This window comes from Coregonus clupeaformis, chromosome 9 (assembly GCF_020615455.1).
Source record: "Coregonus clupeaformis isolate EN_2021a chromosome 9, ASM2061545v1, whole genome shotgun sequence".
In the NCBI taxonomy this organism is placed as follows: Eukaryota; Metazoa; Chordata; class Actinopteri; order Salmoniformes; family Salmonidae; genus Coregonus; species Coregonus clupeaformis.
The window spans coordinates 36,807,818-36,818,904 of NC_059200.1; the positions used below are offsets into that span (position 1 = coordinate 36,807,818).

At 42.3% G+C, this 11,087-nt stretch overlaps 1 protein-coding gene across 1 annotated transcript in view; it reads left to right on the forward strand.

Moving 5' to 3' along the window:
• LOC121555170 (polypeptide N-acetylgalactosaminyltransferase-like 6) overlaps positions 1–10,334 on the forward strand; it is a 54,293-nt gene extending 43,959 nt beyond the window's left edge. The window contains 4 exon segments of the mRNA XM_045222690.1: positions 189–410; positions 4,954–5,070; positions 8,449–8,598; positions 10,149–10,334. Coding sequence (XP_045078625.1) covers positions 189–410; positions 4,954–5,070; positions 8,449–8,598; positions 10,149–10,322 — 663 coding nt within the window. The 3' untranslated portion in view covers positions 10,323–10,334.
• Positions 10,335–11,087: the final 753 nt, after the last annotated feature.

Genomic DNA, 11,087 nt, shown 5'->3' on the forward strand with positions numbered 1-11,087 from the left:
GGTTGTCTATTCATTAATTGGCACATGGCTGATAGTCAAACTGAGGATGTAGGTCCAGCCATCTATCTGATTTAAGATGAGGTCTGACTAACTCGCCGCACTGTGAACTGTGCTGTGATAAGCTAAACACACAGACATTCCATCTCCTTACCCCATCTCTCCCTCCCTGTCTCTCTCCCTTATCTCAGAACCTGAAGAGGGTGGCCGAGACATGGATGGATGAGTACACGGAGTTCATCTACCAGCGGCGTCCGGAGTACCGCCACCTGTCCACCGGGGACCTGACGGCCCAGAAGGAGCTGAGGAGACACCTCAAGTGTAAGGACTTCAAGTGGTACATGAATGCTGTAGCCTGGGACCTGGCCAAGTACTACCCCACTGTGGAGCCGCTGCCTGCCGCCTGGGGAGAGGTAGGAAGTTAGGAATACATGCAGAACGACCACACACACACATACAAGAGCCCGCACACACACACATACACAAACAGAAAGGCATACAAAGGCATATAAAAGCATATGTGATGACCTTAGAATCCAAAATGAAACGTCAGGTCATGTTTTCGAGGTCCCTTACTGAGGCATTGATACAAATAACAGGACTTCTCACAATACTTAGGCGCTACATAAACCCACTGTCGTACATGCCACCAATAACAGCTAAGGCTGAGCAGTATCCACAGGCTGATTTGGTTTCTTGTGTATTTTTAGCTGGTATTGTAATGAATGAATCTATTTCCAGACACCAATACATCAGCTAAGAGACGGTCCCTAAATGCCTCCACAGGTGTGTCACAAAAGGCTATTATTCTACCATACTGTGTCCAAAATGGCACCCTATTCCCTTTATAGTGCACTGCTTTTGGCCAGAGGGTTCTGGTCCAAAATAGTGCGCTATATAGGGAATAGGGTGCCATTTGGAACTCATACTATGTTCATTGATTTATGAATGTCTGGTGCTCGCTGAAACGTAATGCGTTTCTCATATCGAACAGGCAGCCAGCAGCCTGGTAATGAAATGTTTTAGAGTAGACAATGTCACAAAACGGACACAGCTGGACATGCATCACTCCCCCCACAAACCATAAGTAGCAGCTCTGCGTTGTAGTTTGTCTCTACTACTATACATTGTCCATAAACATGACATGCAGTTTTCTGCGTCGTATCCTGAGATATATATATAAGGCCTCTCTGTGTTACCTGTGAAGGGATGGGGCTGGAGATGGCCTTGGTATTTTATTACTATCACACTCTTATCTGTTCTCTGACAACACACACACACACACACACACACACACACACACACACACTATCTCACTCTATCTATCTGCGCTCTGTGAGGATGAGATCTAGCCTCAGGCAATCATGCCCGTAAATGCAGGAGCTGGAATCAGGTAGCCTGGAATCCACACTCGTATGCTCAGTTTACCATTTAAACAGTGGGGATTCCAGGCTAAGAATCAGGTATTCATGGAGATTGTTTCCCAACCAGTGTTTTTCCATAGGGAGGTTGGGGGCAGGAGTGTTTTTAATCATCACTGATAGATGGTTAAATGGACCTGGAATATATAATTCACTAATTAATTCATCCTATATGCCGGAAGGAAACCACATCCTCCTCTCAAGCCCCTGAAACATTTCAGAACGCTCACGGCGAACACTTTGCACGTTAATATGACAAATGTAATTAATTTTGCGTTCGACATAATTGGATTCCTTGCTCTGCCTTCTTTTAGAAAATCTCATTTTCTGTGTTTTTCTGACGTCCTGGCTCCTAGGTCAGGGTACTAATTATAATAGGTAGAATGGAAGACCGTCTCCACGGTGACCCACCTTTCCTGCTCTCTGCTGTTCACGTCTACAAGGCCATTAGCACAAATTGTACAAGACACACACACACACACACACACACACACACACACACACACACACACACACACACGCACACACACACACACACACACACGACACAAGTCCCAGCTTATTACCGTCCCTGCTGATTAACCACTCCTTCCGTATAAGCCAGAGGTGAACATGGATAGTAAATAAGAAATGAAGCGGTGTATATCTTGATGAGAAAATGTTTGCACGGTAGGTCAATATCTCCTCTTTCCTCCCCCGTGTGAGGATGATAGTCATTTTACCGTCAGGCTGACAGCTTCATGTGCCGTCTCTTCTCTGGCTCTCACCCTGCCTGTCACCCCGCCTGTCACCCCGCTGTCACCCCGCCTGATCTATGGAACTATAAAGATCTCTCATTGGGTATTCAAGCCCAGATTGCAAAACAGAAAGACAAGGGAGGAGAGGGTGAGAGAAGAGAGAGGGGGGAGACCGACAGAAAGAGAGAGAGGAGAGAGAGAGAGAGAGAGAGAGAGAGAGAGAGAGAGAGAGAGAGAGAGAGAGAGAGAGAGAGAGAGAGAGAGAGAGAGAGAGAGAGAGAGAGAGAGAGAGAGAGAGAGAGAAGGGGATAAGATCAGAGGGACAAAGAGAGAGTGAGATTGTGAGACAGACAGAGAGAAGGCGAGAGAGCTCAGATTAAACTTCCTCTACATCTATGGAAGATGACAATCAGGGGGTCAGCCTTCTCGACACCTCAGCCTCGGAGCTGTGCAGACTGGGTAAATAGGGGGCTGTCGCTATGCCCCCCTCCCCAACATCCAATCTCCCTCCCTCCCCCACAACTCCACATCACGGCTCCTTCAATAGGTCTAAATCACTTTAAGTGATGCAATCATCAGGCCTTTTGATTCGTCTCTAACTGTGTCTCCACATCAGCACTGGCATGTTGATGGGCATGGCATCAGGCATAAGCACTTTGCTCCTGGGCCCATTTCAGACAGATGAGGCTTGGGAAAAGTGGAGAGTGAAGGCCCATTATACAGTACAATTCTGGCTCCATTATTGGTCTTTCAGAGCGATCAGCAGTTTACTCCTAATGACCGTGTGGTTAAATGCACTTTGTCGATGCGGGCGGCAGGCTGAGGGAGTTTGATTATTTGAAGTTTCTGAATTGCAATGCAGGTGGGTATTATTTTGCATTTCCGACTCCACTTCTGCCAAAGCCTTTTACTTTATTACACGGTAATGCAGCTCCACGGGTGCCTGATGGGCACAAAAGTGCAAAGTTTGTTTGCAGCATTTAAAGGACTAAACTCTTAATATTGTTTGCCATGTAAATTACTGTAGAACTTCGCAAAAAATATTGGTATTATTGGTATATATTATCCTTTTGGAATAGAGTCCGATTGAATTAGGTCTATGTCAGGAAAACGGTGTTTTCCCTGTATTTTCCCGTTGGCTGCATCCTAGAGATTATAAGTCATCTTATCTCAGAGTAGAACTATGTGTGGGTGACAATGTGACCTTCCAGAGATGGGGCTGCCTGTGGAAAATTGGTGACATCTGACCTGTACCTAATGGATGTTCCTGTTGTTGAAATCACTTGTCCTGAAATGTCACTCATTCATGATGGGAAAAAGGGGAGAGCCTCTCTAGTTTAGATGCAGGACCAGCCAAAGGGACACCAAGCACTGAGGCAAGAAATGTGCCGCCATTTTATAGAGAATTTTTCTCTCATTCCTTTAGTTTAGTTTTTGTTGCTCCATTTTTCATAGCTCAAGAGTTTTTATCTCAAGTGCATAACTCCATAAAAGAAAAAGCCGTAATCTGTACTCTTTTATTAGAAAAACATGCACAACATTGAGGAGAGCTGACATTGAGTTGGTATACATTTTTATAATCAACATTTTCAGAGCCAACCATAGCGTTGTTGTCAGACATTCTCACACTAACAGTCAAACAATCACCATTATTTGCTACAGTCCTAGCTAATGACTTTGGCCCCATCTAGTGGCGAGCAGAGGTAACAACTTTTAAAAGAGAATCAACCCTATGCAAAACACCTCCCTCTGAGTATTCCATCCCTGGTCTCCCTCCTGTCAAATAAAGTGTCTCACTCTGACCCTGTAGGACCTGCTCTCTCCAACCATTTCTCTCTCTCTCTCTCTCTCTCTCTCTCTCTCTCTCTCTCTCTCTCTCTCTCTCTCTCTCTCTCTCTCTCTCTCTCTCTCAATCTCTCTCTCTCTCTCTTTCTCTCTCTCGCTCCCTCACTATCTTTCTCTCTCTCCGCTCTATCCATCTCTATATCTCTCACACACTCTAACTCACTCTCCCCCCTCTCTCCTCCTCTGCCCTCTGTCTTCCTCCTCCTCCCCTCTCCTCTCCTCTGCCCTCTCCTCTCTCTCTCTCTCTCCTCTGCCCTCGCCTCTCTCCTCTCCTCTGCCCTCGCCTCTCTCTCTCCTCTGAATGTGTTAGTGAGGGCCACAGAGACAGACAGAGACCAGGCTACTTTAGATGCAGTGCTGCTGGACTCATGCATTATTGAGCCATACTGTGAAACCAGCCAAGCTCACCTGAATGCTATAAAGAGAATTAGGCAAATGAGACAGTCAATCAAATGTGTGTGAGAGCCAAGTAACTCTGAAACTTTAAAAGTTTTCACAGTAGGGGCGCCTATTAACTCAGGCTTTGAGGGAGAAAGATGCTCCAGGAACGAATTAGCTTATCTCTTACAGTCACTGGTGAGAGTAGATCTTGTCAGCAAACTGTGAGAGCTTTGATACCATGTCAGATCATATGCTGTTACTTAAAACCACATACTGTGTATAAAAAGTTGGCTGCTTGTACTAAGTTACTGTGTACTGTCTGTTTGGAAGGTTGCCATGGATTCCACTCACTATACTCTGGAGTCCTGTGATCAGAGCGTCGAGCCTCAGAGAGAAGCTGATGTTGATATCTCATCCTGTGGTCTCTATATCTATAGATCTATAATGCATGGTGCGTGTGTGTGTGCGTGCAAGTCTTCACCGAACCTCCCTTTTGCTGTTTTTGGGAGGCTTCGAAGTGTGTGTGTGTGTTTGGTTTTAACTGAGCTCTCTCTCTCTTTGTGTCCTTGTAGATTCGTAACGCTGCATCAGGTCTGTGCATAGACTCCAAGCACGGCCCCACAGGGACAGAGCTGCGACTGGACGCCTGTCTGAAGGAGGGGGCTGAACGCACCTGGGCACACGAACAGGTAGGTACAACCAGAGCCATATACTGTATAGTAGGGTGTAGTCTATACATTTACATTTTAGTCATTTAGCAGACGCTCTTATCCAGAGCGACTTACAGTTAGTGCATACATTTTCATACTGGCCCCCCATGGGAATTGAACCCACAACCCTGGCGTTGCAAGCACCATGCTCTACCAACTGAGCTACACAGGACCTATACTATATTATACTGTATAGTAGGGTGTAGTCTGTACTATATTATACTGTATAGTAGGGTGTAGTCTATACTATATTATACTGTATAGTAGGGTGTAGTCTATACTATATTATACTGTATAGTAGGGTGTAGTCTATACTATATTGTACTGTATAGTAGGGGGTAGTCTATACTATATTATACTGTATAGTACGGTGTAATAATAATAATAATATGCCATTTAGCAGATGCTTTTATCCAAAGCGACTTACAGTCATGCGTGCATACATTTTTGTGTATGGGTGGTCCCGGGGATCGAACCCACTACCTTGGCGTTACAAGCGCCGTGCTCTACCAGCTGAGCTATAGTCTATACTATATTGTACTGTATAGTAGGGTGTAGTCTATACTATATTGTACTGTATAATAGGGGTGTAGTCTATACTATATTATACTGTATAGTAGGGTGTAGTCTATACTATATTGTACTATATAGTAGGGTGTAGTCTGTACTATATTATACTGTATAGTAGGGTGTAGTCTGTACTATATTATACTGTATAGTAGGGTGTAGTCTATACTATATTGTACTGTATAGTAGGGTGTAGTCTATACTATATTGTACTATATAGTAGGGTGTAGTCTGTACTATATTATACTGTATAGTAGGGTGTAGTCTGTACTATATTATACTGTATAGTAGGGTGTAGTCTATACTATATTGTACTGTATAGTAGGGTGTAGTCTATACTATATTGTACTGTATAGTAGGGTGTAGTCTGTACTATATTATACTGTATAGTAGGGTGTAGTCTATACTATATTATACTGTATAGTAGGGTGTAGTCTACTATATTGTACTGTATAGTAGGGTGTAGTCTATACTATATTATACTGTATAGTAGGGTGTAGTCTATACTATATTATACTGTACAGTAGGGTGTAGTCTACTATATTGTACTGTATAGTAGGGTGTAGTCTATACTATATTATACTGTATAGTAGGGTGTAGTCTATACTATATTGTACTATATAGTAGGGTGTAGTCTATACTATATTATACTGTATAGTAGGGTGTAGTCTGTACTATATTATACTGTATAGTAGGGTGTAGTCTATACTATATTGTACTGTATAGTAGGGTGTAGTCTATACTATATTATACTGTATAGTAGGGTGTAGTCTATACTATATTATACTGTATAGTAGGGTGTAGTCTATACTATATTGTACTATATAGTAGGGTGTAGTCTATACTATATTATACTGTATAGTAGGGTGTAGTCTGTACTATATTATACTGTATAGTAGGGTGTAGTCTATACTATATTGTACTGTATAGTAGGGTGTAGTCTATACTATATTATACTGTATAGTAGGGTGTAGTCTATACTATATTATACTGTATAGTAGGGTGTAGTCTATACTATATTATACTGTATAGTACGGTGTAGTCTATACTATATTATACTGTATAGTAGGGTGTAGTCTATACTATATTATACGGTATAGTACGGTGTAGTCTATACTATATTGTACTGTATAGTAGGGTGTAGTCTATACTATATTATACTGTATAGTAGGGTGTAGTCTATACTATATTATACTGTATAGTAGGGTGTAGTCTATACTATATTATACTGTATAGTAGGGGGTAGTCTATACTATATTATACTGTATAGTACGGTGTAGTCTATACTATATTGTACTGTATAGTAGGGTGTAGTCTATACTATATTGTACTGTATAGTAGGGTGTAGTCTATACTATATTATACTGTATAGTAGGGTGTAGTCTATACTATATTATACTGTATAGTAGGGGGGTAGTCTATACTATATTATACTGTATAGTACGGTGTAGTCTATACTATATTATACTGTATAGTAGGGTGTAGCAGAGGTGGGACAAAGTCATTGTTATGCAAGTCACAAGTAAGTCTCAAGTCTTTGCCCTCGAGTCCCGAGTCAAGTCGAGTCAAAGATGAGGCAAGTCCCAAGTCGAGTCAAAAGTCAAAGCCATCAAGTCTCAAGTCGAGTCCAAAGTCCTACATTTTAGTTTCGAGTCATTTCAAGTCCTCTTAGCAAGCCTTTGCAAGTCATTACAAGTCCTCGTAGCAAGTCTTCTCGAGTCATAAGGCGCAAGTCCAAGTCAAGTCACGAGTCATTGATGTTAAAGTCCAAGTCGAGTTGCAAGTCTTTGTACATTTTGTCGAGTCGAGTCTGAAGTCATCAAATTCATGACTCGAGTCTGACTCGAGTCCAAGTCACATGACTCGAGTCCACACCTCTGGGGTGTAGTCTATACTATATTATACTGTATAGTAGGGGGTAGTCTATACTATATTATACTGTATAGTACGGTGTAGTCTATACTATATTATACTGTATAGTAGGGTGTAGTCTGTACTATATTATACTGTATAGTACGGTGTAGTCTATACTATATTATACTGTATGGCTCTTGGTACAGCACATCACCGGCCTGTTAATCATTCAGCCAGTCAGTCAGTCAGTAATAGTCAGGAATGACCCCTCCATGAGTCCGGCCTGTTAATCATTCATTCAGTCAGTCAGTCAGTAACTAATAGTCAAGAATGACCCTTCCATGAGTCATACTGTAGCTGTATGTTTTATTTATTTAATCTTTATTTAGGCAGGGAGTCCCATTAAAGTGGCAATCTGCGATTGCTACATCCATTTTGGGACTTGAATTAGTCTCTCAAAAGAACCATAACATATGAAATACACAGAACTACACTAAAAGGAACATTCCACCCAAAAACTATATTTTGGTATTTGTTTCATTAGTCCATTGTTGATATAGTCCCTAAAGGTTTGCTTGTCAGCAATCAAGTTTTCAAGATATATATGTATCTTGAAAACGTGATTGCTGAAATGCAAAACATTTTGGGACTATATCAACAATGGACTAATGAATTAAATACCAAAATATCATTTTTGGGTGGAGTTTTCCTTTAATACAAAACAAGTTTAGGATACTGCAGCTGGCGATTGCTCCATATGCAACACATTTTCCTGCTGTTTACTGTTACATATGAATAGATCATCACTGCATTCGTGTCCCCATGTTCATTCCCCTCTAAAATGACATTTAGGGTATTCATACTGTTAATCTCATAATTGAACTTGGATACCATGTTGTGCCTGTGTGTTTGTACTATCTACATGTTTGTACTCAGATCTTTACATTTGGCTGGAGAGAGGACATCAGGCCAGGGGATCCTCTCCATACCAGGAAGTTCTGCTTTGACTCCATCTCCCAGAGTTCCCCTGTCACACTGTACGACTGCCACGGCATGAAGGGCAACCAGCACTGGAGCTATAGGAAGGTAACTTAACACAGAATTAAATACAAAATGATTATATTGTATCTGTATGGTACTTACTTACTTACTTTACTTCTGTATTGGCTTTGTATTACTTGTGGAACATAAATAATCGATAAACCTTACATCTCAGATGGAAGGTAAGGTAACAGAAAGCCTGGTAACTTACATACCGTATAATTATTGTTATAACACCACATCAAACACCTCATCATTCAAATTACTACCACAGCCACAGGACAGTAGCTAATACACACAAGTTGTTTGGTCATTTCACTGCCACAGCAAGGCAATCTAACTAAATTGCTTTGATATCAGTCCTACAGACCAGGGAAATGTCCATACGTACCCACATAAACACTGTAGTCAAGGAAAGTAGGCCTGATGTATTCAGTCACAACACAATATTAAAGTCATCAGATAGAAAAGATGTACACTGTTGGTTTTTACTGCTGCGTTCCGGGTAGAGGAAAGTGATAGGGGACTTATTTTATCGTCACACCACTCCCATTTCCTCCACATCGTTTAGGGAGGAGAGATTCATGTTTACTCAGTACAAAATCAGTATGTCATTACAGTCCCATCTCTCTAAGGTTCTGCCTAGAATGACTCAATTAGGTTCAGAGTTGCACATATGCTAGCCTGAGTCCCAGATCTGTTTGTGCTGTTTGCCACCTCCATTACTGTGGCAAGACAACACAGTCAGGTCTGGAACTCAGGCTACACAGATGCAATAGCCACTTATTAAAGGGCTGAGGTGCTTGAAGCTGTGTGAACATTGTAAATCAGGAAGGCGGACACATGAGACGAACAAAATGACTGCCAAGTACCTCTGAGGCGTTCTCCCCCTCCTCATCTTTCTCCACTCCTCCACAACTTTATCCCTCCCCACGGAATCCTTTCTTCAGTTTGAATCCATCACTGGCTCTATTTAATAGTTTGCAATCACCATAGATAATCTTTCATGGGAAGCCAGGGACGTATTTTTATTTTGTGTTGTCAGTTTTCAATGATTCGTACTTCCTTCAATTCCTCTTTCTTTTACAGCTGAATTTGTTACTTTCCCCTTTCTGTCATGCGAGGGAGGATGAACCCAAAGAATGTACATTCAGAAAAGTAATGTAATGGTGCGTTGGAACTCTGGGTTTAAAAACTATTGTGTGTTTAACTCATATTTCTCAGCCTAGTTTAACTCTCAAATTCAGGCCCATCTCTCCATGAAATGAAGTAAACTCAGATTAGAACGGAGGGAGGAAAAACCTTGTTGCAGTCAGTTGCTCAGCTCCTCGTCTGTAATCTGTCTGAAGGGAGTGGGAGATGAGAGAGCAGGATTAAACAGCAGCCTGTCTCTCTACTTAATTTGATTAATTTATCTCAATCCTTCTTTTCCTCCCTCTCTTCTCTCTCTGCCTCCTGCTCTCTCTCTCTCTCTCTACCTCATGCGCTCTCTCTCTGTGTCTCTTCTTTCTCGCTGTCTCTCTTGCTTTTTCTTTCTCGCTCTGTGTCTTTCTCGCACGCTCTCTCTCTCTCTCTCCCTGGGCCAACACATACAGGATAAATCGTTGTACCACCTGGTGAGCAGCGGTTGCATGGACTGCAATCCCGGTGATAAGAGGATTTTCATGAACAAGTGCGACCCTGGGTCCGAGACGCAGCAGTGGCTGTTCCAGAGAGTCAACGCCACCGTCCTAGACAAATTCAACAGCGCTGCGGCTGCCAGCTCCTAGGAACCAGGCGCCAACCCCACGACAACAACAACCCCCAAACATGTGTGCAATGCAGCAGCAAGCAGCCAGCCAGTTAGCTAGCGGTCCTGTCTCCCAGAACCCCCAGCTCATCAACGTGGGGGCTACAAAGGGGAAGAGAAGGGGGGTGGGGGGAGGGGGCGCTGGGGCTACGTTTCTGTTCTGTCTGACAGATCCTCTGCCCTTCCTGGCTCAAAGTATTTCTGGGATTCTGCCTAGTTCTGCCCAATGGGCTGATGGGACGTTCAAGGTCGCCCATCCTTAGAGAAGCAACCAGACTAGACTAGACCCTAACTAAGCCACCACACAGGGGCACCTTGCTGGTCGAGGACACAGAAACCTCCCGAACACTCTCCTCTAGCTCCTCTATGGGTCAAAGGTCGAAAACAGCAGGTTCAGTAGACTGGATTTGTTTGTATCAGGTTGAAAAAGGAATGTTCCAACTGTCACTCTCTCAAGATCGCATGGTGGATTTGTACTATATCGGAGGCTCATTAAATGATTTTTCTCATTTTTGTATGACTATTTATTTTCCATGATTGTTTTATTAGTATTTATTTTGTATTTATTTATTTGGTATTATTTTTGAAGAATAGTAACTTATTAAGCGTATACTTGAATGGGTTTTTCAGATTTCTGGTCCCCGTGATTGTACAATTTGAAGTTGTGAAGTTCAGCCAATGAAAATTATGTAGCTGTCAACTTTGGAATCTAGTTTTGTTCAGTCTTTTTTTTTATTTCAATAAA